We start from the raw sequence: 27,743 nt of genomic DNA on the forward strand, positions 1-27,743 counted from the left end.
TAACTTGAACACACTGACATCCGACACGGACCTTCAAGGTAAAACAGGAAACTCACACACGCAAAGACACAGACTCAAAGACGCGGACTTTACACAGAGATCTGACTACACTAGAGGGGATACACAGAACCAAAACGTAAGAATAAACAAAGATACATCAAGAAATGGAGAGATTAATAATACAGAACAGAAAACACTGGGTCACAGACCCAGGACCGTGACAATTGTCTTGGAACCAGCAATTAGTGAATTGAATCTCATTTTATTTTTGTGTTCATGATATGATATGATATATTTTGTAGTCTCAGTAAGACAAAAAATCCGGGGATTACACGTAAGATGGTTTCTCATATCGATTAAAGTATTTCTTCTTAGAAACAATGCCAACTTATTGCTGTACCCCACCACCAATCTGCAGTCTGTGTTCAGTTTGCAGAGAAATATGGAAACATCTTCACCCTTTGAATCTTCAGTCAAAGAATTGTAGCGATTAATGGCTACAAGCTTGTGAAAGTGACTCTGATCCAACAAGGAGATGATTTCAAAGATCGTCCTTCTATATCACTGTTTGAAGAATTAGTGAGGAATAAAGGTGATGTTTGTTGCAGTTTGTTGAAACGGTTAGTAGTTGCTTCCAGTAAGACTATTGCATAAAATTTCTTTGAGTCTGATTCTGTTTTGTGTTTCAAAAGCTCTTCTGTTATCAAGAAGACCAGTTTCTCTGTGAATTTCACATTCCCGTGGCAGCGTGCTAGGTACTTGCTCAGACATTTAGGGCTTTGTTTCGCTGTAAAAAGAAGTTTTCTTCCCACGCAGTGTACAGTGGACACTAATGTTTTTGTCACTTTTTATGAAATCACACTCAAAGTAAGGATAAGGTACTTCCACGCTTTAAACGCTGCACCGTTATACTCTCTCCCACACTCTATATATTATTCATTGTTGATCTGCACCAACGTGATCTGCACATCTGTTACCAGAAATGTCGCACACACTTACATCATTGTCATGAGACACTCTCACAAACAAAATCACGTTTTAGTAACGCAGCATGCTTACAGGAAAGTAACAGTAATCTAAGTAGTTTTTTGCAATAGTAATCGCTTATTTTATTTGTTACTTGTACTGATCTGACGCACAACCTACAAAAGAAATAGCAGCAACCTTAAGGAAAACATTCGCAGTATTAGCAACCCAAGCATTCCCATTTGAGTGTTTCAGTGTAGATGGAGGATGCAAAAGACTAATCAACCCAAATGCTGTAGCACTTTTCTTTTTTTGGTCCTGAAGATCATTTTTTCAACTATCTGTCTCAATGTAATAGCTGGAATACAAAAACCTGCAAACATTTGGTTGTATAGAGATTCAATATTTTTGAAGAATTTAATGGCTAATAAATGAGCCTGTTACTTCTTCTTCAGTTAAACTTACATTTTCTCCTACACATTTGAAGAATTATACACTTTAACCTCTTTAGACAGTGTATACAGATAAAGCTAATCTATTCAAATAAAAGGCACACTGATATCTTGTGCTAACTGTATCATTTTCAATAAAAGAAAGAAAGAAACAAAACAGTTTGCCTCATCAAGATAAGGTGTCAATGCCTTTAACCCACTGAGCGAAAGGTTTAAACCTTTCACACACCAGCTGTACCAAAGGTTTAAACCTTTCGCACACTGGCTGTACCAAAGGTTTAAACCTTTCACATACTGGCTGTACCAAAGGTTTAAACCTTTCGCACACTGGCTGTACCAAAGGTTTAAACCTTTCACATACTGGCTGTACCAAAGGTTTAAACCTTTCACATACTGGCTGTACCAAAGGTTTAAACCTTTCACACACTGGCTGTAACAAAGGTTTAAACCTTTCACACACTGGCTGTAACAAAGGTTTAAACCTTTCAGTTTTTCAGTTTTCAGTTTTATTTGTCATATGCAAGTTAGCACAGGGTCAACATTGCAATGAAATGTGTTTGACGAGCAGCAGTCACTCAGCAGCATGATACAGTAGGAGAAAATATAATAAAATAAAATAAAATAATAAAAAAAATAGAAAAATATTAAGGAGCAAAATACTAGAGAGACATGGTAAAAGAGAAAAGATGACTAAATATTAGGGGTGAAACGATATTCGTATCGATATTGAACCGTTTGATACAGTGCTTTCGGTTCGGTACGCATATGTATCGAACAATACAACATTTGTAATTTATTTTATCAACTTTCCTTCTGACGATGCTGTCTGTGTGGAGCTCTCAGTGAATCTGCGTTCGACTACTCCGCCTAGGCTGCACTGTCGAGCGCAGATCGACTGAGCGCTCAACACAGACAGCATCGTCAGAAGGAAGAGCGCAGGGCAAGCTAGCGAGACAGAAGTTAAGCTCTCCTTGCAACATGGCAAATTGAACCTCCCCCACCCTCATTCAGATCTGGCGTTTGGAATTATTTTGGTTTTCATGTGATGTATGACCCTGAAGGTAAGCGCGTCATGGACTAAAGTAAAACAGTATGTTGGATGTGCCACGCAATGCTCAATTACATGGGTGGGAGCTAGGGTTGCCAACTCCCTGAAAAATAAATAAGGGACACCTCGTGGCCAGGCCGGGCAACCCAGTTGTCTTCACCATTCCCAGTGTGGTGAATTTTCTAGCTCTTTTTTTGTGTGTGAAATTATTTTTTTTAACCATTTGACTTGAAGTTGATTTAAGTAGATGCATATTCTATTCTTTGTGATATGAACACATGTGAAACAAATGATCATTTAGCCATTTATTTTTAGCTCAAAATGACAACATTAACACAATAAAACAGGTCTCTTTCTTAAACAGAAGCCTGTCATGCTTAACTTTTGAGAATATAAGTAAATCTTTCTTTAAAAGAACTCTGTCCTGCTTAACTTAAAATAATAGAAAACAATAGAAAGAAAAATATTCTTGTAACAGTGCACATTTAGTGCATTTAGTACAATTGGCTTCAGTTGAGGTATTATTTCAGCTTTTCTAATGGTAATCAGCTGCTCCTGTTTGTAAACCCGCTTGTTCCCATGATTACGCATCATAACTCATCATCATTATTCACCTATGTATTACTTTTATGTATTGATTACAACAAATAGATGACTATCTATCCTTGCAGTTGTTTATTACACAAAATAAATTATATTATCACACTTCTGGCCACATAGCGCTGATATTCACTGCACATGCCCATATTAACTTTTTCCAGCCAGGTGTTTTCCTTTTCCCATTCTTCCCTTTCTCTGAGGGGAACAAATATTGCTGCTCTAATGCTGGGCTCGCACTGTGCGATTTTTGGCCCATTTTGAGACGATTTTTGAGTCGTGCGACGGTTTTGGCGATCGGCCCGATTTTGGCCTTCATCGTGCGTCGTGTAGTATACGTGGGGTAACGAGAAGTGATTAACACCTCACGACCAGCTCCCGATCATCAATCGCTCGTGAGGGTCTCACCACAGCCGCTCACACTGCTCACGCGCAAACACGTAAACGTCGGTGAAAAAGATGTTGCAGCACGGCTGTGCAGCGTGCGATCTGGACACAAGCGATGGAGGCACAACTTGTAGAACTTTGGAAAGCTCATCCGAGCCTTTTCGATGTGGCATCACAAAATGATCACGACCACAACAACCGTGAAAATAGTTGGATCTACACTGCTGCTCAATCACAGCTGCCTGATAAATGTTTTTCATTAGCAATTTAGCAAAGTTGGTGGTGGTGGTGTGTCTGTGTGAGTGAAAGACAGAGAGAGCGAGCGAGCGACAGATTTTCTGTTATAACCTTAATTTTATGGAGGCACAGTGTGAGCTCTCAGGTCGCATCAGAGCATCGGGTCGTATAGTGTAAGACCTGCATCGTGACCTACCAACTTCTAACCCTGCGAGTCAATCGTGCAGTTTGAGCAGGAGCTGAATATCGTGACTGAAAAAATCGCACAGTGTCTGCCCAGCTTTAGGTGTACTGTCGTCCGAGACTTGCACCGCAGTGTCGGCGTTTGTTTCCCTGTTGGCCATGCTTCTTGTTGTGGTCATCTGTTGTCTTCCAGTATTTTCTCCGCAAGCGACCTTTCCTCGACCAATGAGATGAGCGGTAATCTGAATTGTCATACACTTATTGTCATAAGTGTGCTGTCAGCTCATTGGTCACAAAGCAGGAGAGGGGCTGGGAATTATGTTTTCAAACAAAGCGTTAATTCCATTAAAAGTTATAGGCCACTTTTGATTCTCACTGTATTACGGGACAAAGTGCGTCCCTTATTAGCTCAATACGGGACGTGTACTTTTGTTTCGAAATACGGGACGATTCCGTATTTTAAGGGACGGTTGGCAACCCTAGTGGGAGCTAGTGTGTTAGCGCAGTTAGCTCGTTAACGTGTTGGCCGTCTAGCCCCATGCACGGGGCTATCAGGGGTAGCTCTTTAACGGAGATTTGCCGTGTTGTGGCGTTAAGGTCATTTTAACGAGGTTAACCTGAAAGCACTAGTGGGAACACAACGAATATGACTGCACATTTATGCGACATCATCCTAGTGCAAAGACAAAAACAACAAGCATGCATGCTACAAACTTTACCTGAGTCATTTAGACAGCCGTTAGCACATGATTCTCCTTATGGGGACCTGATATGTTTAATACGCTGCTGAGAATATAGCCCAGAAGAAGCGGATAGTATAGCTTTTATTTTGGAAAGAGACATTTCTCTGTAATAAACTCTCTTTTCCAAAGATGAGTGATTCCTCAATCAGATACAGGGCTAGCAATATCGCTAGCCCGACGTCCTGGGGCTAGCGATTTTTCCAGTCGGGCTACCAAAATCTATCTCTGCCCTGCCCGTCCGGCTATTGTAGGAAGGAAAAATATATGTCAATGCTTTTGCATTCTTTTGGAAATGTAGCTGGGTAATTATGTCTTTGGCATTGGTGAGCCACTGTCAATATGTGACATATTGAAATCGTTTGAATTTGCGCTTGTTTTTTTGCTTTCACTTTGCAATCGTGTGAACTGTGTATAGAGAGCGACAGTACTGATTGGTGAGTGATGATAATTTGCGCACCAATTCCTCTGACATCGTCTTATCAATCGTTAGCTTACTATGCAAACATGACAAGTGAAATCTCCGGCAGCTTAAACATGTGAGAGGTTGATCGCGCAGAGAATTGCTGAGCTTATGTGAGTGCGTGTGTAAAAGCAGCAGGATATATATTTCAGTTCTGCTGAGCCAAATAAGACAGGTCAGGGTGAAGAAGTGACAGCCAAAGAAAAGCTTACCGCAAAACGGAAAAGTTATGACAAATCAGACTATAAGGCAAAAAGAAAGTGCAGCTTTATGGTTTCATGGACAAAATAATTTCTGTGGCTGCGATATGATGAGCTAAATAACCAGGGCTGCACATAAGTGGTCCGCAGGTGCGCATTCGCTGTCAAAATAAAAAACACGCACTAGGGTTAGGGTTAAATTTAAAAACTGTACTTTTGAGTTAAAATATATATTTATAATTTTAATAAATGACAAATTAAAAAGGCATGAACATTTTATTTTGTATCGAAAAAATATCGAACCGTGACACCAAAGTATCGAACCGAACCGAACCATGAATTTTGTGTATCGTTGCACCCCTACTAAATATATATGTATCTATAAATATAAATATATGTACACTAGTGATTAAATAAGGTGTACCAAAGGTTTAAACCTTTCACACACTGGCTGTACCAAAGGTTTAAACCTTTCACATACTGGCTGTAACAAAGGTTTAAACCTTTCACATACTGGCTGTACCAAAGGTTTAAACCTTTCACACACTGGCTGTACCAAAGGTTTAAACCTTTCACACACTGGCTGTACCAAAGGTTTAAACCTTTCACATACTGGCTGTAACAAAGGTTTACACCTTTCACATACTGGCTGTACCAAAGGTTTACACCTTTCACACATTGCCTGTACCAAAGGTTTAAACCTTTCACACACTGGCTGTAACAAGGTTTAAACCTTTCACATACTGGCTGTAACAAAGGTTTACACCTTTCACATACTGGCTGTACCAAAGGTTTAAACCTTTCACACACTGGCTGAGTCGTTCCCATTGCTCCTAAATGTGTTATGTCGTCATGGCAAGGGCACAAGAACTCAGAAGGCCCCCAGAAGAAGAATGCCAGCTACGTTGAATCATACAGGGCAGCATAGGTCTGAAATATGTTGCCAAAAACTGAGGGTATGTTTAAATCACACATGCAATCTGAATGAAATATTCTATAAATATATTATGTAATGTATTGAGAACAAACTGAAGTAGCCTAAAGACAGTCAGTGGAAACCAAAGCCATTAGCCTTCTAAATTAAACTAAAAGTTAAAAATGTAATTGCTCAGGTGTTTCCTAATTAAGAAATATAAAAAAAACAATAATCCTAAACTAAAAGCACACCGTGTGGCTAAGGCTACCGACCGGAAACAAGCACTGTTACCTGTGTTCCTCCTAAACTTAGCCCTAAATATTCTAAACTTCATGAACAAAATACAGAATAAGTTGCAATCAGACTTGCAAATGTAACGGAGTATCTTACAGAGCTAGTTTAATTTTACATTGGTTAACTCTTAACCATGCGCTTTTATTTTGAAAGCAAGCCGCAGTTTGTTGTTGTGATGGGATTTCCGACTCTTTTTAGAGAACCGTCTCTTTCGGCGAGACTCACTAAAAAGAACCCACTCTTTCGGCTCCCAATCGACTCTTCAGCTTGTTTTGTTGTTTTAATTAATTTATTATTAACAACAATATAAAATTATGCACAAAAGGAATTACTAATGTAAAAAACAGTGGTTTTATTTATATATGTTTATATATAAATATATACGGTGGCCCCTAGAGACAAAGCATGTACAAACTTCAAAAAGCACGTACAAACTCGAAAGCACGTACAAACTCCAAAACTCATTTCTAGCGTTAACTGAACTTCCAAAACAGAGCTACCTAGATCACTTAAATTACACAATTGAAAGCATATATGTATTGTTTGTGTATTTATACACAAGCACTCATATATGTATTCAAATAATTCAAAAAAATGTTCATTTAACTTTTACTACAGCACACCAGATCCGGTCGTTGGTACTTCCTGGCTTGTGTATCCACTAGGTAATCAATCAATCAATCAATCAATCAATCAATCAATCAATCAATCAATCAATCAATCTTTATTTATAAAGCACTTTTCATACAGAAAAAATGTAGCACAAAGTGCTTTACATAGTTAAAAGCAGCCCACCCCACCCTCCAACTCACTCCCCACACTCTCAATACACATATATCCCCCCACCCCCACCCACACACACATACACACACGCGCACACTTAAAGAGTAAAAATTGGGCTGGGCTCGCATGAGCCAAGTGAGGAAACATTATAACAGAGAGCCGTCTGCACCGGGAGCCGGTCACAGGCCGCAGCCTCCGGGCTGGGCACACAGCAGGAGGGAGGCCAAGGAGCCCCCCAACCAGGCTGAGAGGACCCCAGAGACCACGGTCAATAACAGCCCCGGTGCAGAGAGCGCCCTCCGAGGAAACACTGGAGATATGACGCAATACGATATATACAGCGTAAAATGATAAAATAAATAAGAACAGGATACAATATAAATATAAATATAAATATAAATAGAGTAAGAAGATTAAAAAATGAATAAGAATAAAATCAAAAAATATTAGGTAAATCCTAAATTAATAATAGAATAACAGGATAGAATAAATAAGCATAAAAAATAAATAAACGCTAAGTAAAAGCTAAATTAAAAAGGTGGGTCTTGAGCCTGTTCTTAAAAACATGTACGTTCTCTGCGGCCCTGAGCTCCTCCGGCAGGCTGTTCCACAGACGAGGACCATACCACTGAAAAGCTGCCTCTCCGTGAGTATGTGTCCTGACTTTAGGGACAATCAAAAGGCCAGTACCAGAGGACCTCAGGGTCCGCGAGGGTTCGTATGGTAAAAGCAGATCTGAGAGATAAGAAGGCCCAAGACCATTAAGACATTTAAAAACCAATAAAAGAACTTTAAAAGGTAACAAAAGCTCAACACTGCGCCTAGCATCCTGGAACACTGCTGTTGTTTTTTGTACGTGTTTTGGAGTTTTTATGTGCTTCGGGTTTGTACGTGCTTCTGACTTTTTACGTGTGTGGTGGAATTAAGGCACGACGGGTCCAAAGATCATAGTTTTGAGCCATCTTTATTTCACGTGGCTGCAGCTCTCAAGCTGCCAGCCGCAAATACACCACAACACACACCAACCCCTGATATGGGGCGCCGTTTGTAAAGTGAAACATGCTGAAATTAACGGCAACATTTTTCCACATTTAGCTCAAAACAAGTCATTTTTTACAACATTTAGTAAAATATTTGTAACTTTTCATATTTAAAACAGAATTTTAAATGTTAAATCTAAATGTTAAATGTTAAATCTAAATATATTTAAATCTAAATCTAAATGTTAAATCTAAATGGTATATTTAAATCTAAATGTTAAATGTTAAATCTAAATATTATATTTAAATCTAAATGTTAAATGTTAAATCTAAATATTATATTTAAATCTAAATCTAAATGTTAAATCTAAATGTTAAATCTAAATATTATATTTAAATCTAAATGTTAAATGTTAAATCTAAATATTATATTTAAATCTAAATCTAAATGTTAAATCTAAATGCTAAATGTTAAATGTTAAATCTAAATATTATATTTAAATCTAAATGTTAAATGTTAAATCTAAATATTATATTTAAATCTAAATCTAAATGTTAAATCTAAATGTTAAATCTAAATATTATATTTAAATCTAAATGTTAAATGTTAAATCTAAATATTATATTTAAATCTAAATCTAAATGTTAAATCTAAATGCTAAATGTTAAATGTTAAATCTAAATGTTTAGGCTAACATGCAAATTTATTGCACGGATCAGCGGAAATACCAAAATAAAAGCTTTCTGAAAACCTCCGCTGCAAAAGTGTGCCGGTAGTGGTCAGACACGTTCTCACTCCCAAAGCGTAATAATTTTCGCTAGGTGACAAATTGTCAACATTTTATGCTTTCGGGTACACAACACGTTCCTAAATTACAGCAACGGAAAAAGGAGAGCACGTGAGAACCGTTTGGACTCAATCTACACGTTCGTTCATTTTCTAAAAATAGATTTGGAAAACACTATTTTACGTCATTTAACTGCTAGTAAAGGTTAGGAATAAGGTTATAGTTAGATAAGGTTAGGTTTAGGGCTGGAACACATGGCTGGAATGTCATTCCACTGGAATTCAGCCATAACCCGACCATGAGAAAGCACGTCCGGCGATTTAGCTGAAAACATCGGAAGATCCGTTTTGTCGGCCATCCAAAGGTTTAGCAGTAGTGCACTCTTAGCAGCTGCAGTCTCCACTTCACAATCGCTGCAGCACATGTCCAGCAAAATCGCTGGACATGCTCGTATGCAAGAAGTGAAGCAGCACATGGCGGGGAGAAGCGAGGAAGAGAACAGACACAATTTTGCACCGGAGGTTTTCGGGAAGCTTTTATTTTGGTATTTCCGTTGATCCGTACAATACATTTGCATATTAGCCTAAACATTTAGGTTTAACATTTAGCATTTAGATTTAACATTTAGATTTAACATTTAACATTTAGATTTAACATTTAGATTTAAATATAATATTTAGATTTAATATTTAACATTTACATTTAACATTTAGATTTAAATATAATATTTAGATTTAATATTTAACATTTAGATTTAACATTTAACATTTAGATTTAATATTTAACATTTAGATTTAATATTTAACATTTGATGAAAAATTACAAATATTTTACTAAATGTTGTAAAAATTTACTCGAAAAAATATGTTTTTGTAAGGTTTTGAGCTAAATGTGGAAAAATGTTGCCGTTAATTTCAGCATGTTTCACTTTACAAACGGCGCCCCATACATTGTTCAGTCATCAGGATCAAAACTTTTTGATTTTTGAGATTTTGATTTTGTACTGCAGCAAGATTTTTTGTTTTGTTTTGTTTTGTTTTTTACTGAAATACAGAAAGGAGAGAATACTTCAGAAACAACTCTAATAGATTATCAGAACAACTAACTATAGCTGCAGGGCTCGCAAAATTTCAAAATCCCTGGTAGCCCTTCAGGCAGGGACTCTTCAGTTTTTGGTAGCCCAAAATAAATTTAAGTAGCCCGAATAAAAAAGAGAGCAATTTTTTGATTGATGTTTTGTTTCCTGTTTTGTTTCCGTTACAATATTATACATTAATCAAAAAATTGTTGAAACACAAATGACAACATTGTATAAAAATTACAATCAACAACTCAAATACTTGATTCTAATTGAACAGACATTTCTTTGAACTTGTAAGAACTGTGTAGGACATGAATCAGTCTGTGTCAGATCCTGAATTTGAAATTTCCACGGGTAAGAGGCAAGTGGAACCAAGATAGGCCATTTGCTTTCTGAAGTTTGCAAAGACTGCTAAATTGTGCCAGTGGTAGTTCACTCTTTGCAACATAGTACGCTGTTCTAAACAGATTTTTCAGGTTTATTTTTAGTATGTTATTTGCAATTGGTGTTTGTTCTGGGAAAGATATTGCAGACTGAGCAATAATGCATTTCTTGCATTTCTCAAGGGTTCTAACGGGGGCCTTTCTTAAAATTACTGGTCCCAGTAACAAAGGCGCTTGTCGACTCAGAAATCGAGGGAAACCAACAACACACCCGGCAGAACATTATGTTATTTGCACGGGCGCACATAAGTGGTCCGCATGTGCGCATTCGCTGTCAAAATAAAAGACGCGCACCAGATAAGAAGTTGCAACGCGCGTTTGCGTCCATATAAAAGGCTCTGTTTTTGTCCACTAGAGTGGAATTTTCACAGCACATTCTGCACCACATCTCTGTGCGTTCATCATTTGTTTGAAGCCAGCTCACTTCCTGCAACAACTTTTCCGAGAATCTTTGTGATTCAGACTCCTTCTGACATTTCTTTGGAGGTGGAGGAACACCAAAGTAATTGCTTAAAGGAGCTTGCTTCTTCGACATCTTTAAGAGTTCTAAACAAATGTCTGTCCTCCTCCAGCAAATCTTATGTACGCAAATGCGCGTTGCAACTTCTTATCTGGTGCGCGTTTTTTATTTTGACAGCGAATGCGCACCTGCGGACCACTTATGTGCAGCCCTGGTTATTTAGCTCGTCATATTGCAGCCACGTATATTCTTTTGTCCATGAAACCATAAAGCTGCACTTTCTTTTTGCCTTATAGTCTGATTTGTCATAACTTTTCCGTTTTGCGGTAAGCTTTTCTTTGGCTGTCACTTCTTCACCCTGACCTGTCTTATTTGGCTCAGCAGAACGAAAATATATATCCTGCTGCTTTTACACACGGACTCACATAAGCTCAGCGATTCTCTGCGCGATCAACCTCTCACATGTTTAAGCTGCGGGAGATTTCACTTGTCATGTTTGCATAGTAAGCTAACGATTGATAAGACGATGTCAGAGGAATTGGTGCGCAAATTATCATCACTCACCAATCAGTACTGTCGCTCTCTATACACAGTTTACACGATTGCAAAGTGAAAGCAAAAAACAAGCGCAAATTCAAACGCGATTTCAATATGTCACATATTGACAGTGGCTCACCGATGCCAATGACATAACTACCCAGCTACATTTCCGAAAGAATGCAAAAGCATTGACATATATTTTTCCTTCCTATGATACCCCAACGGGCAGGGCAGAGATAGATTTTGGTAGCCCGACTGGAAAAATCGCTAGCCCCGGGACGTCGGGCTAGCGATTTTGCGAGCCCTGAGTTGGTACTTAGTGCTAATAAGCAGATGTAGGTCTAAGCAATTTCTTCAAATATGGTCAAGCAAACAATTATGTGAAAAAACTGTGGTTCCCAGAATTTTAATTATGTAAATTTATGTAAATTTCAGTCCACTTGAATTTCAACAGTGTAAAGTTTAGATTTAACTTTAAAAAAAGGCATTCGCTAACTATTAGGTTGATTGGTAAATTGAAATTTCTCATAGTCTCAAAGTGAATGGTTGCCTGTCTGTCTGTGTTAGCCCTGTGACAAACTTGCAACCAATCCAGGATGTACCTCTAGAAAATGGATGATAAGATGAAATATTGATTGATAGTCAGTATCCATGATTTCCAGGCTCTAATTACAGCACTTCCCACTAATTTCTTTCTGTAGATTACAAATATTGTGCTATATCCTTCATGTTTGTTGTGTTTTTTGTAGCTGGCTGAAATCTACGGGAATGTGTTCAGTTTCTGCTTCGGCAGGGATAAAATGGTAATCGTCTCTGGATACAAGATGGTAAAAGAAGCTCTGGTAACACAAGCTGACAACTTTGTGGATCGACCATACAGCCCCATGGGCGACAGGTTTTATTCGGCAAACTCAGGTTTGGAAGTCACTATTTGATGTACCATTCAGTATTGAAATTATTCTCCATAGGTTGTTAAGTTCTTAAGTTGCTTGTGTGTATTGAGATGGTCTGTTCATGAGCAACGGTGGAAAATGGAAGGCACAGAGACGCTTCGCTTTGTCTACATTACGAGACTTCGGCCTGGGGAAGAACCGCATGGAGCAGTGTATCTGTGAGGAGATCCAATACCTGCAGGAGGAGATAGAGCAGGAGAAAGGTGTTTTATATTAGGTGGAACATAAGCATACAATCCTGCACAAACAGTGCTAAAGCAAAGAATTTGTGCTTTCTTAACAATCGTCTATTTGTCTTCAGGTAAACTTTTTAGGCCAGCAGGCCTCTTCAACAATGCCGTGTCTAATATAGCGTGCCAGCTGGTGATGGGGAAAAGATTTGACTACAGTGACCACAACTTCCAGCTCATGCTGAAGAATCTGTCTGAGATTCTTCACCTGGAGGGCTCCATATGGGCTCAGGTATGTCACAATAATTTCCTTCTGTCACAAAAAGAATGAGAGACAGCACTGTGGCATGGGTGTTGGATTTCTTCTCTCTATCGTCCTTTGAATAACGCTTCCTCTCATCAAATCTCAAGCTCTATGAATCATTCCCCGGAGTGATGAAGCGTTTGCCAGGTCCACATAACAGATTGTTCAGCAATTTTGACAAAGTCAGAGAGTTCATCACTCAGGAGGTGAAAAGCCACAAGAAGGACCTGGATCACAACAATCCAAGAGACTACATCGACACTTTCCTCATCAAAATGGAGAATGTATGTGGACACTGCATTGCACAAACTGCACTCTACAAATTAGCAATTTGTGTTGTGTCTAATGTGACTTTTTAATTTGTTTGAACAGCTCAAAGAAACTGACCTGGGCTTCACTGAGACCAACCTGGTTTTGTGCTCTGCTGATCTTTTCCTGGCTGGAACAGAAACAACAGCCACCACTTTGCTGTGGGCTCTGGTTTTCTTGATCAGACATCCTGATATCCAGGGTGGGTATTGTACTGGGCTTCATCCGGAGCTTTAAAATAGTTGGAACATAACACTAGTAGCTCTAATACAATTTACTATAAATGCTAACAATAGCAAAAGCAGACCACATATACTACTAATGGAATGCTTTTTATTTGTGTTTAAAACTAATAGTTGGGAAAATGTAAATCCGAACCTGAAAATGGCGCGAGAGAAATTTGTTCCCCAGAATCAATAAAGTCTATTTTCTAGTTCTGTCAATGCAAATGCATCATCACGATTAACGTGATTAAAATTTTTACCACATTTACCCCCATCTGGAGCGCAGAATGTACAAACCTTGGACAAACTGCCCGAAATGCGTTGACAGAGACATTTTGGGGATTTTGAGTCATTCTGTGCTCCAGATGGGTAAAATATGTTAAAAAATTGTCATTGCATTAATCATAATGACAGATTAATTCACATTGACGCATTAACGTTGAAAGGCCTACAATTATAAAACTTTTCTGGAAAACAGTGTTATTGTTCCTAAACATTTTAAAAACTTTTAAAAAAGTTCAAAACTTGAATATTAAGTCATTAAGTAAATTGAATGAAACAATTGCAAGATTACTAGCGTCAGTGCAAAGTTTTACAGCAATCCTTCCACAACTTTGACATATTTGTTAGACATGTCTAACATCCAACAACCAAAGTTTGTCAATGAGTTAACAGGTATTAAATAAAAGATACAAACTAAAAACAATCATCTTATGGGACTCAGTAGCTCCATAGAAGCTTGGGCTAGTTGAAGTTGAACTCTATTAATTCTCTTTCACAGAGAAAGTCCAGGCAGAGATAGATAACGTGATTGGACAAACCCGCCAGCCTTCCATGGCTGACAGACCAAATCTGCCCTACACCGATGCCGTCATCCACGAGATTCAGAGGATGGGAAATATTGTTCCTCTCAATGGACTCAGAATTGCCGCCAAGGATATAACTCTGGATGGTTACCACATACCTATGGTGCATGCAGTATACATTTTAAGCTTCACATGTTTGTTCTGTCAGGTGTTGTTGTTAAAGTGCATCTTGTTGTTTTCTTGTCTATTTTTTCTAGGGTACCAGTGTGTTGCCTGTACTCACCTCTGTGCTGTTTGACAAGACTGAATGGGAGACTCCAGACACCTTCAACCCAGGACACTTCCTGGATGCTGATGGGAAGTTTGTGAAGAGAGAAGCATTCCTACCTTTCTCTGCAGGTAAAACCCACAATGAGTGTTTTGTTTTAGCAAAACCTGAACAAGAAAAAAAACATCATCCACAGGTTGTAAACTTGCACGTGTATGTGTTTGTGAATTCTTCAGGGAAGCGTGTGTGTCTTGGCGAAAGCCTCGCCAAGATGGAGCTGTTCTTGTTTTTTGTCGGCTTGCTGCAGAAGTTCACTTTTTCTGTTCCTGATGGAGTGGAACTGAGCACAGAGGGAGTTTACGGAGCTACACGTGTGCCTGAACCCTTCAAGGTTCACGCCAAGACTCGCTGAATTACATTTGCTCATTTTCCATATAGCCAGTGTGTAATAGACAAGACTAAGTGAGATAATTTTCATTAAGGGTGGATTGTTTTTATTTTGTGGGAATAATGTTGATATTATTTTTCAGTATCAGTCTTCATCTGCTGTGTAATTGCTGCCTATTAAACTAACCTGTTCATTTTTTTCGTCTATTTTTGATGATTAATGTCATCAATCAAAACCTATTTATAGGTTCTATACAAAATGTATTTCATTAAAAAAGAAAGTTTTGATTATTTTGTTTTTATTGTTAATGTCATGTGTATGAACGTTTGTGGTAATAACATATTCACAGAAAATAATTGACTGATTTGTGTCATTAACTTTATTAAAGCCACAGGTTATGCAACCAAACATTTGGTACTATGCCTTACAATTAATGTTAACTCAAAATAGTACTTTCAAATGTAGTCAGCTCTTTTCACATATGCAAAACATCATTTCAGTTGAATTTTACCTTCAAAATCAACTTATAAAGAGATGGATGACCTTTTGCAGTGTCTCAGTATAATTCAGAATCAGAATCAGAGAGACTTTATTTATCCCCAACCCACGTAGCAGACAGATCTGGCCCGGATCTGGTGTCACGCCAGCATTGCTGGCTGACTTCTGGCATGGTAAGTGGTATTTCATCCAGATATGGACCAGGCCTGGCAATGATGGCACTGTTTATGTGATGGCATGCCATATCTGCCCCGATTATGGTTTGGTTTATGTGGCCCAGGCTCATAGAAAACAGGTCTGGCCCGGATCTGGCATCAAGCTGGCACTTCTGACCGAATGGTTTCATGGCAGAGTGTATCCAGACGTTGGTCAGCTCCGGCAATGATGGCACTATTTATTTATCACCTACTGATCGGAAGGTTAGTAGTTCAATCCCTGGGTCCTCCAGTCTGCACGTTGAGAGTGCGAATGTGTATAGTTAGGAAGCACTCAGTTTAGAGAAAGTGTGTGATTGGGTGAATGTAGCATGTTGCATAGAGCACTATGAGTAATTCGGGAGAGTAGAAAAGCTCTATATAAGAATCAGTCCATTCACTGTCTGAACAGAGTTTTGTCATGTTACTTTTGCACTATTATGTTGCGGCGCATGTTGTTATTACATGGCTTGACTAAGGAACACATTAGGCTGGTATCTGGGGCCAGAGTTGAAACTGTTCTGGGCCAGCACAGGACCAGCAGTGTGATGCAACTGGCCAGTGGCTGCACACCACTTACACATGACCCACATACCGCAGTCCGTTTGCCAGAGGTAATCCACACATGGGCCAGCACAGGACCACCAGTGTGTCTGCAAGGACAGGGCATAAACAGTGAGATAAAAAATAAAAAAAAAAACTTAGAATATACAGTATATACACAGTTTTAAAATTAAAGTGGCTGAATAAGTGAATAAATAACTGTAAGTGACTAAAACTGAATAAAGTGTCGGCGGTATAAAAAAAGAGTCTTTATGTTTATGGGTGTAAGAGTTAAAAAACAGGGTGGCTTTGGCGACAAAGGTGGCTCTCCTCCTCTCAGTCCTGCAGGAGATGCAGCGGAGGCGCCGCCCATAGGGCAGCCATTGAAATGTGGGGTGAAGAATGTGAGAGGGGTCATTAATAATTTTGGCTGCCGGTCTAAGGGCCTGTTGGCTGAAAACCTGTGCAAGAGTTCTGACAGGCAGGCCAATGATTTTAGAACACACTGATGCAGTGTGCTGCAGTCTGTTCCTGTTCTGAAGGCTGAGGGAGTGGAACCAGCAGGTAATGGAGAAGGTCATGATGCTTTCTAGGAAGGCATAGTAAAAAGTCATCATGATGGGTGTGCTGACTCCAAAGGAGTTGAGTTTCCTAAGGAGGTGTAGCCGTTGGTGGCACCTCCTAAGAATCTCCTCTGTGTTGGCAGAGAATTTCAGATGGTTCCCAAGTATTTGTACTCCTCAACTACCTCCACTGGCTTCCCATGGATGGTGGTGGTGACTGAAGCAGCCAGATCCCTCTGCCTACTGGAGAAGGTCAAAAGCATCTCTTTGGTTTTGCTCGCATTCAGTTCATAATAAATAATAATAAGTAATCACATTATACATAATTTACATATTATGTGACACATAATTGTGTCACATAATATCTCATCACAGATTTCAATATAACACACCAGTTTTAGGGTAGACACTTTAGTCCTGAGTCAAAGGCTAATTATGTTGACCAGAATTTTTCAAAATAAAGACTGGCCTCGTCTGTCCATGAAGCCAGATAACACACACCAATTAGTTAAACTGCAGAAATGTCGATGTTTTTTCGAAATTCTATACGCGAAAAGTGAGCGCGAGAGCGCGAGAGCGCGAGAGCCCTCGTTGCGCCTGCTTGCTGCTGAAGTCAAAGTAAACTTTATTGTCATCTCCGCTACATACAGTCCAGTATGTAGAAAGACGAGACGACGAGGCTCTAGTTACAGCAGTGCAAGTAAACAAACAATAAATATAAGAAGAGTAAGAAAATAAATATACACTGTAGGACTAGGAGTAAAGGGCTCAATAACAATTTAAAATTTACAATTTGATGATTTAAAGTCTCACACACAACCCGTCGAAAGGGGAGGGGCCCTGCTGCTTCCAAATAGAGCACATTTCATTTATAATGTTGTAAATCCAAGCCCATTATGTATTCATGATTTGAATCCTGGGTTGTGTGAAATCTCAGAAATAAACCTTAGACAAAGAGAATCTGTGAACTAAGGTGTAGGTCTGTTAGGCTATGTTGTGCTGATCCTCGAGTTGGGGGATTTGTGTTCATACTAGAGTGCAAAATTAAAACCAGTGGAAGATGGACAAGAAAAGTTCAAAGCCATCAGGTGCTCAGTTTAGAAAAAAGTAGAAAAGAAGAGGAGGAGAAACGAGCAAAAGATGCAGGTAAGCAGATGTGTCATTGGATAATGGCATGTCATCCTGAAACAATCAGAATCAGAATACTTTATTAATCCCTAAGGAAATAATGTGAGTTACAGTTGCTCCAAGAAGAAATGGTAAAAATAGCAACAGTAACAGACTAAACTCCAAACAATACATTATGTTACAGATTTTAATATTAATTCAATGTCAATTGTTGATTTGTGCTGTTCTCATTGTATGACAAATTATGATGGCTGTTTGGTAGCCGTTTGCATACTATGCATACTCTCTCTCTCTTCATATGTGTGTGTGTGTGTACAACAGTTTTATGTTAATGTACAATCCTTAATATGTTTTCTGTGTGTGGGAGGGGCGCCAGAGGGAGTGTTCGCCCAGGGCGCCAAACAATTAGGACCGCTACTGACTACATCACATTCACCTTTGTTTACAGATAAAGCTCATATATAAACTTTGTGACGACTGGTCTGTCCTGAAATTCTACTTAACAAAAGGCGTTAACCAGGCGTGTTGTTATAAAACCCTCTGGCATCCGCGAGGACGCACATAATACAGATGGTGTACTGCTCACGTCTTCGCTCTCTGTAACGATGTGGTTTTCCAATTTTGTGCTGAGCACTGAGGGGGTTTTACTTTCATTTTTCTTTATCCTTTTGATCGCATACTACTTCAAAAACAGGAATCCAAGAAATTTTCCGCCTGGACCTTTTGCTTTACCTCTCCTCGGGAATCTTCAGTTTATTGGCAAGAAACATTTGCATCTTTACTTCGCTGAGGTACTGATTCACACTTCTGTTACATTTAGTATTGAGTGTACTTTGTAGTATAGCTTTGTTTGTTTGTATGCTCTTGTGTGCTGGTGTGTTTGAAATTGAGATATTTATTCAATGTTCTATGGAGGGAAATATGCCTTAAAAGGGTTTCAAATCCGTAAAACAGTTTAACGTGTCTTCAGATTTCTGTGGATTTGTGTGTGGAGTGAAGCAGGCGCTTGTCTGTCCTTAAAGGTTACACCCAAATCATTGTACACATTTGTAAATCTTAGTTTACGCTTGTGGAAGATATCATACGCATTTGAGGCAGATTTCTCTTCTCTCTTTTTTTTTTTTTTACTGAAACACGGAAGGAAGGACAACTGCATGCATTGATGCAGAGAATATCAGAGCCATGAAAACTAAGGGCGTTTTTACTGCATGTAGCCCGACTCAGTTAATAAGCTTGTATAGCTTTTCCACGTAATTTAGTTTGTTTTCACACAGCGAACAAAATACTTAACCAAAAAACACTTGTGAATGTCTCGATGCATGCTCGAAAAGGAAAGGAAATCAAAAAGTGGATTCCGTTCATCTGGATGAATTTTCTGTGGGATAATTCGTTGGTCACTCATGGAAACACCTTTTTCAGTCTCAGCTGAATGCAGGTGTCGTGCAAAGGACCGCGGTAAAGTGAGCCGTCATTTGTGAGCCGCGGTCAAGCCAGCCGCCTCTTATCCGCCGCATAAATTTCCTTGCGCTTTTACACGAGTCTTTACGGTAGCGCCTTTTCGCTTTATGTGCCGATTGAAAGCCCTGCGCACACGTGCACGCGCGCGAACAGTCGCACGCACATGCGCGCACACAAATTACAATGAAACACCCCGATACAGCCAATACAATATAATTATGTCAATTTTCAAAAATTCATGAAAAATCATCCTGAGTAGTTGATGTCCAACTTTCAACACATCCCTCCTCTGGGACACCTACTGTACCTGTGTGCCAAGTTTCATCCAGATTTACTGTAGAATTCCTCAGAAATTAATGGAAACTTGTATTCAATCTAATACAGTCAATACAATAGAATTATGTCAATTTTCAGAAATTCATTAAAAATCAACCATAGTAGTTGAGGTGCAACTTTCAACACATCCCTCCTCTAGGACACCTACTGTACCTGTGTGCCAAGTTTCAGCCAGATTCACTGTAAAATTCCTGAGAAATTAAAGGACATTTATATGCAATTCAATACAGCCAATACACTACAATTATGGAAATTTCAAAAATTCATTAAAAATCATCCATAATAGTTGAGGTCCAACTTTCAACACTTTCTTACTCTGGGCGTCCTACCGTACCTCTGGGCCAAGTTACATCTCAATTCACTGTAATCTTTATCAAAAATTGAAAGAACAATTCTATGTCAATGATGGATGTGTGTCCTTTCAAAGTGACACTAAATAACAGAACTCAGGCACATCAGGGAATAATCCAAAAGGCGGATTTATTAAACAAAAACAACATACAAAATATCTCTAACCCATACTACATAACCTAAAAAGAAACAAAGGGACACTTAGAAGCACAAGAAAACAATACTGAAAGGGCAAGAGACACAGTCCAAACATAATCCACAACTAAAGTGCCGAAAGAACAAGTCATCCCACATAGCAGACGGGTCTTGCCTGGATCTGGTGTCAAGCCGGCACTGCTGGCTGACTTCTGGCATGGTAAGATGGCACTGTTTATGTGATGGTATGCCACATTTGGCCTGATTGGGTGAATGTGACATGTTGTATAGAGCACTTTGAGTAATATGGGTGAGTAAAAAAGCGCTGTATAAGAATCAGTCCATTCACTGTCTGAACAGAGTTTCGTCATGTTACTTTTGCACTATTATGTTCCAGCACATGTTGTTATTTCATGGCTTACATGGCTAAGGTACACATTAGGCTGACATCTGGGGCCAGAGCTGAAACTGTTCTGGGCCAGCACAGGGCCAGCAGTGTGTCTGCAACTGGCCTTGTGCTGGCTCATGTGTGGGCCACCTCTGGTAAACCAGATCTGGGCCACCATAGGGCCGTCATTCTTTCGGTACGCAGGCCATGTGTAAGCACATTGTGTGTGACAGATCCAGGCCATACCAATTTTGCTATGTGGGAGGAATTATGTAAAAATAGAAACATCATAAAAATGAAAATGAACACAAAGTAAAATGTACTGAAAAGAACATCAGTATGGCCATCATTATTTGCTTGGAAAGTCTAAAGTTCCATGGCTTTGAACAGCCAGAGAACGCAATGCCCAGCTTAGAATGACTAAAAGTAACTTCTTTTAACATTCTGTCATTCTGCTTCTATATCAAAAATCCACTAAAAATAGTCATTTGAAAAAAAATATTCGCCACTTTTCATCAGTTTGGGTTCCTCTGTTTATAGCAATTTTTAGAAAAGAATCGAATACCTTTGTCACTATACAGTTGTACAGTGAGATACAGAGCATCTCCTACTCATTGCAAACATGCTGGGAGGGTGGCTCTATCCACCTTAGTGCAGCTGCTGTACCATACTGTGATGCAGTAAGTTAGTAGGCTCTCAATGGGCGAGTGGTGGAAGGGTGAGCTGTAGTCCACAAAGAGCATTCTGGCGTAGCTCTGCCGCTGTTCTAGGTGACTCAGCACCGAGTGGAGGGTGATGGCATCTTCTGTGAATCTGTTTGCACGGTATGCAAACTGGTGGGGGTCGAATTCTGGGGGGAGGTAATCCTTGGTGTGCTGAAGGACTAGTCTGTCAAAGCATTTCATGATTACCGGTGTGAGGGCCACAGGGCAATAATAGTTCAGGCTGGTGATGGGAGATTTCTTTGGTACTGGGATGATTGTGGCTGATTTTAGACAGGATGGGATGGCTGCTTCATCCAGTGAGAGGTTGAAGATTCTGGTGGAGATGAGGGTGAGCTGGTGGGCACATGGTCTTAGCACTTTACCACATATTCCGTCTGGACCGGCCACCTTCCTGGGGTTCACTGCTAGGAACACTCATCTGACATCGTGCTCCGTTACAGTGAATGGAGCGGTGCAGGAACCAGGTGAGGATGAGGATGGGAGCAGGGCTGAGGCAGATGAATGCTGCTGTTGTGGTGTTTCAAAGCGGGCGAAGAAGCTGTTTATTTCCTCTGCTAGCTGCACACTCAGGTTTTCTGTTTTCACAGTTCTGCCTCTGTGGTTTATGATGTCTATTATTCCATGCCATGTGTTGTTGCTGGACAGGTGGGACCCCTTTTCAGGTCAGCTCGAGCAGACCTGTACAGAGCTCTGTCAACAGACCTACAGGGAGTGCAGAATTATTAGGCAAGTTGTATTTTTGAGGAATAATTTTATTATTGAACAACAACCATGTTCTCAATGAACCCAAAAAACTCATTAATATCAAAGCTGAATGTTTTTGGAAGTAGTTTTTAGTTTGTTTTTAGTTTTAGCTATTTTAGGGGGATATCTGTGTGTGCAGGTGACTATTACTGTGCATAATTATTAGGCAACTTAACAAAAAACAAATATATACCCATTTCAATTATTTATTTTTACCAGTGAAACCAATATAACATCTCCACATTCACAAATATACATCTCTGACATTCAAAAACAAAACAAAAACAAATCAGCGACCAATATAGCCACCTTTCTTTGCAAGGACACTCAAAAGCCTGCCATCCATGGATTCTGTCAGTGTTTTGATCTGTTCACCATCAACATTGCGTGCAGCAGCAACCACAGCCTCCCAGACACTGTTCAGAGAGGTGTACTGCTTTCCCTCCTTGTAAATCTCACATTTGATGATGGACCACAGGTTCTCAATGGGGTTCAGATCAGGTGAACAAGGTGGCCATGTCATTAGTTTTTCTTCTTTTATACCCTTTCTTGCCAGCCACGCTGTGGAGTACTTGGACGCGTGTGATGGAGCATTGTCCTGCATGAAAATCATGTTTTTCTTGAAGGATGCAGACTTCTTCCTGTACCACTGCTTGAAGAAGGTGTCTTCCAGAAACTGGCAGTAGGACTGGGAGTTGAGCCTGACTCCATCCTCAATCCGAAAAGGCCCCACAAGCTCATCTTTGATGATACCAGCCCAAACCAGTACTCCACCTCCACCTTGCTGGCGTCTGAGTCGGACTGGAGCTCTCTGCCCTTTACCAATCCAGCCACGGGCCCATCCATCTGGCCCATCAAGACTCACTCTCATTTCATCAGTCCATAAAACCTTAGAAAAACCAGTCTTGAGATATTTCGTGGCCCAGTCTTGACATTTCAGCTTGTGTGTCTTGTTCAGTGGTGGTCGTCTTTCAGCCTTCCTTGAACTGAACATAAGTTCCCTGCAATTTCTGAAGAATATTACAGTAAATCTGGCTGAAACTTGGCCCAGACGTACAGCAGGTTTCCCGGAGGAGGGATGTGTTGAAAGTTGGACCTCAACTACTAAGGATGATTTTTAATGAATTTCTGAAATTTCCATAATTGTAGTGTATTGGCTGTATTAGATTGAATAGAAGTTTCCTTTAATTTCTGAGTAATTTTACAGTGAATCTGGCTGAAACTTGGCACACAGGTACAGTAGGTGTCCCAGAGAAGGAATCTGTTGAAAGTTGGACATCAACTACTCAGGATGATTTTTAACGAATTTTTGAAAATTGACATAATTCTATTGTATTGGCTGATTGCGTTGAATATAAGTTTCCTTTAATTTCTGAGGAATTTTACAGTGAATCTGGATGAAACCTGGCACACAGGTACAGTAGGTGTCCCAGAGGAGGGATGTGTTGAAAGTTGGACCTCAACTACTCAGGATGATTTTTCATGAATTTCTGAAAATTGACATAATTATATTGTATTGGCTGACTGCATTGGATACAAGTACCCTTTAATTTCTGAGAAATTCTACAGTAAATCTGGCTGAAACCTGGCACACAGGTACAGTAGGTGTCCCAGAGAAGGAATCTGTTGAAAGTTGGACATCAACTACTCAGGATGTCTTTTAATGAATTTTTGAAATAAACATAATTGTAGTGTATTGACTGTATTGCACTGAATATGAGTTTACTGTGATTTCTGAGTAATATTACAGTAAATCTGGGTAAAACCTGGCCCAGAGGTAAAGTAGGTGTCCGACCGAGAAGAGGATTGTGTTGAAAGCTTGCCATCAACTTTTAAGAATGATTTTTAATGAATTTTTGAATATGCAACCAGACTGTCACGATGGCTGTATTGGGCTGTTCCATTGTAATTTGTGTGCGCGCGCGCGTGTGTGACTGTTCGCGCGCGCGCACGTGTGCGCGAGTCTAGGCTTTCAATCAGGATATAAAGCGAAAAGGCGCTACCGTAAAGACTCGTGTAAAAGCGCAAGGAAATTTATGCAGCGGATAAGAGGCGGCTGGCTTGACCGCGGCTCACAAATGACGGCTCACTTTACCGCGGTGTGCAAAGGTAATTATCCCCGACAGATTTGTTTCCACTGCTGGACGGAAACAATCTCTCTCTCTCTCTCTCTAATATATATATATATATTATTATTATTATTTATTAACCTTTATTTAACCAGGAAAAGTCCCATTGAGATTAAAAACCTCTTTTGCAAGGGAGTCCTGGCCAAGAGGCGACAACACGTTGAAATTACAAAGTTACATACATATTATAAATAACAATTACATTTTAAAAACATTTTTCTCTGGCTCTCTCAATATGGACTTAAAAGCATTTAATGAAATAAGATCTGCTATCTTCCAGTCTTTTTGCATCATGTTCCATGTGAAAGGGGCAGCATAAGTAAAAGCCCTCTTTCCCAGTTCAGTTCTGGCAAATGGAACATTGAGCAATAAAAGATCGCTTGAACGCAGGCTGTAAGAAACAGTACTTCTCCGTGTGAGCAGATCGCAAATGTAGGTGGGCATTTGTCCAAGCAGGGCCTTATAAATAAAGATGCACCAGTGAGCAAACCTCCTGGAGGACAACGAAGGCCATCCCACTCGAGCGTACAGATCACAACAATGGGTCAAGGCCCTACAGTTTGTAATAAACCGTAAGGAGGCATGATAAACTGAGTCAATCTTATGAAGACACTTGGCGGAAGCATTCATGTACAGCAGATCACCATAATCTAAAACAGATAAAAATGTAGCATTTACAATATATATGTGTATATATATATATATATATATATATATATATATATATATATATATATATATATATATATATATATATATATGGTTGCCATATATGAACATATAGTTATAAGTGGACAGGCCTCGCCTGCATAAGAAATGGCTTATCAGACAATTGTCCCATTCAGTTTGAGGCAGTGAGAAAGAGGGGCTGAATATCGCCACCTGGGTTGGCTGGAAGACTGTTTACTTGGCCTAGCAGGGCGAAGGACACTGTCTCAGCTGAACTCTGGACACGCACACACATACATATACACTGATATGCACACACTCAAACCCCCATCCCTTTCCAAACGCCTTCGACGCTTATTCCCTTCCGATGCTGCACCCTTTACCCACCCCTGTTGCTTGTCATGTGTTTCTTTGGTGTATTAAGAGTTTTTTCATGTGCTATGTGCAGAGGTGTTTTTTTCTGTTCTCAAACTGATCTCCCTGCTGGAGCTCAGTCTGGGGGGAGCTTTTTTTCCCTTTATCTTTCCTCATGTGGTGCATTTTCGATTGTTATACCTCTCTTACCTGTCTTTCCCATGTGATGTTTTGTGTAATGTATGTATGGTCAGAGGGTAAGATGGAGCCGCCATTGCGTGCAATAGGTCGGCAGCCTTGTGAAATTTCCCCGTGTGGGACTAATAAAGGTATATCAAATCAAATATAAAATGGGTTGGACGTCCTAAGGAGCAACACAAATACAAAGCTTTTGTAAAACCCCTTAAATTAAAGTCTGTACTTCACATAATGATTATTTGATCTGTGGCTGTGCACAGAGGGAAATCTACAAAAATTGCATCTTTGTCCAATAAATTATGGACCTAACAATATTGTTCATGCTTGTGTTTTTTTGTAGCTGGCTGAAGTCTATGGGAACGTGTTCAGTTTCTGCTTCGGCAGGGATAAAATGGTAATGATCTCTGGATATAAGATGGTAAAAGAGGCTCTGGTGACGCAAGCTGACAACTTTGTGGATCGACCATACAGTGCCCTGGCTGACAGGTTTTACTCGGGACCCACAGGTTAAGAAATTATTCTCTATTTCCTCTCATTCAGCGCAGGAATTGTTTCCCAGTTATTAACTCCCACATCTGCATGTTTGTATTTAGAGGGTCTGTTCATGAGCAACGGTGGGAAATGGAAGGCACAGAGACGCTTTGCTTTGTCTACATTACGAGACTTCGGCCTGGGGAAGAACCGCATGGAACAGTGTATCTGTGAGGAGATCCGATACCTGCAGGAGGAGATAGAGCAGGAGAAAGGTGCTTTACATTAAGTGGAACATAAGCTCACAATCCTGCACAAGGGAGCAAAAAATTTACCTGTAACAATTGTCTCTTCTTCTTCTTCTTCTTCTTCTTCAGGTAAACTTTTCAGTGCAGCAGGTCTCTTCAACAATGCTGTGTCTAATATAGTTTGCCAGCTGGTGATGGGGAAAAGATATGATTACAGTGACCACAACTTCCAGCTCATGCTGAAGTATCTGTCGGAGACTCTTCAGCTGGAGGGCTCTGTATGGGGTCAGGTAAGTGAATTTCAGAAAGTGAAAAAGGGACAGCAGTATGGCATGCGTGGGATTTGTCTTAATCATTTATAAATTTAACTTCCTCTCATCACCAGCTCTACGACTCTTTCCCTGGAGTGATGAAGCGTTTGCCAGGTCCTCATAACAAAATGTTCAGCTATTTCGACATAGTCAAAGATTTCATCGCTCAGGAGATAAAGAGCCACAAGGAGGACCTGGATCACAACAATCCAAGAGACTACATTGATGCTTTCCTTATCAAGATGGAGAATGTATGTGGACACTGCATTGCACAAACTGCACTCTACCAGTTACTGTGACTGTGTACTGTAACTTTTTCATTTGTCTGAACAGCTCAATGAATCTGACCTGGGCTTCACTGAGACCAACCTGGTTATGTGCTCTGCTGATCTTTTCCTGGCTGGAACAGAAACAACAGCCACCACTTTGCTGTGGGCTCTGGTTTTCTTGATCAGAAATCCTGATATTCAGGGTGGGTGACATGCTGGGCTTCATATGTTTTAAAGTAGCCAAAACATAAAGCCAGCAAAGGTAAACATTTCTCCCACAGTTAAAGCTGAACTCCTTTAATTCTCTTTCACAGAGAAAGTCCAGGCAGAGATAGATAACGTGATTGGACAAACCCGCCAGCCTTCCATGGCTGACAGACCAAATCTGCCCTACACCGATGCCGTCATCCACGAGATTCAGAGGATGGGAAATATTGTTCCTCTCAATGGACTCAGAATTGCCGCCAAGGATATAACTCTGGATGGTTACCACATACCTATGGTGCATGCAGTATACATTTTAAGCTTCACATGTTGGTTCTGTCAGGTGTTGTTGTTAAAGTGCATCTTGTTGTTTTCTTGTCTATTTTTTCTAGGGTACCAGTGTGTTGCCTGTACTCACCTCTGTGCTGTTTGACAAGACTGAATGGGAGACTCCAGACACCTTCAACCCAGGACACTTCCTGGATGCTGATGGGAAGTTTGTGAAGAGAGAAGCATTCCTACCTTTCTCTGCAGGTAAAACCCCACAATGAGTGTTTTGTTTTAGCACAACCTGAACAAGAAAAAAACATCATCCACAGGTTGTAAACCTGCACGTGTATGTGTTTGTGAATTCTTCAGGGAAGCGTATGTGTCTTGGCGAAAGCCTCGCCAAGATGGAGCTGTTCCTGTTTTTTGTCGGCTTGCTGCAGAAGTTCACTTTCTCTGTTCCTGATGGAGTGGAGCTGAGTACAGAGGGAGTTTCTGGAATTACACGTGTGCCTGAACCCTTCAAGGTTCACACCAAGACTCGCTGAATTATGAAAAATCTTTCCAGTTAACCAACATG

The 27,743-nt window shown here is 39.9% G+C and overlaps 2 protein-coding genes across 2 annotated transcripts; both read left to right on the forward strand.

Annotated features, from left to right (window-relative positions):
* On the forward strand, window positions 1–27,743 carry LOC113015601 (cytochrome P450 2J6-like). The gene is made up of 10 exons (XM_026157636.1): window positions 1–38; window positions 12,308–12,473; window positions 12,562–12,714; window positions 12,813–12,973; window positions 13,093–13,269; window positions 13,358–13,496; window positions 14,300–14,487; window positions 14,582–14,723; window positions 14,829–14,983; window positions 27,691–27,743. Exons 2-10 carry the CDS (start codon window positions 12,359–12,361, stop codon window positions 27,709–27,711), a joined length of 1,251 nt encoding a protein of 416 aa, XP_026013421.1. The 5' UTR covers window positions 1–38; window positions 12,308–12,358; the 3' UTR covers window positions 27,712–27,743.
* Window positions 18,357–27,712, forward strand: LOC113015600 (cytochrome P450 2J6-like). Its single transcript, XM_026157635.1, has 9 exons — window positions 18,357–18,697; window positions 25,734–25,899; window positions 25,987–26,139; window positions 26,242–26,402; window positions 26,498–26,674; window positions 26,757–26,895; window positions 27,007–27,194; window positions 27,289–27,430; window positions 27,536–27,712. The coding sequence occupies exons 1-9, from the start codon at window positions 18,512–18,514 to the stop codon at window positions 27,709–27,711; spliced, it is 1,488 nt and encodes a 495-aa protein (XP_026013420.1). The 5' UTR covers window positions 18,357–18,511; the 3' UTR covers window position 27,712.

Source organism: Astatotilapia calliptera, chromosome 23, assembly GCF_900246225.1.
Source record: "Astatotilapia calliptera chromosome 23, fAstCal1.2, whole genome shotgun sequence".
NCBI lineage: Eukaryota > Metazoa > Chordata > Actinopteri > Cichliformes > Cichlidae > Astatotilapia > Astatotilapia calliptera.

Coding starts and splice junctions, on each gene's coding strand:
- LOC113015601 (XM_026157636.1), top strand. CDS start 12,359: ATGGTAATCGTCTCTGGATACAAGATGGTAAAAGAAGCTCTGGTAACA. Junction 13,270..13,357: donor TCCTCATCAAAATGGAGAAT/GTATGTGGACAC, acceptor TTGTTTGAACAG/CTCAAAGAAACTGACCTGGG. Junction 13,497..14,299: donor CAGACATCCTGATATCCAGG/GTGGGTATTGTA, acceptor TCTCTTTCACAG/AGAAAGTCCAGGCAGAGATA.
- LOC113015600 (XM_026157635.1), top strand. CDS start 18,512: ATGTGGTTTTCCAATTTTGTGCTGAGCACTGAGGGGGTTTTACTTTCA. Junction 26,675..26,756: donor TCCTTATCAAGATGGAGAAT/GTATGTGGACAC, acceptor TTGTCTGAACAG/CTCAATGAATCTGACCTGGG. Junction 27,195..27,288: donor ATGGTTACCACATACCTATG/GTGCATGCAGTA, acceptor TATTTTTTCTAG/GGTACCAGTGTGTTGCCTGT.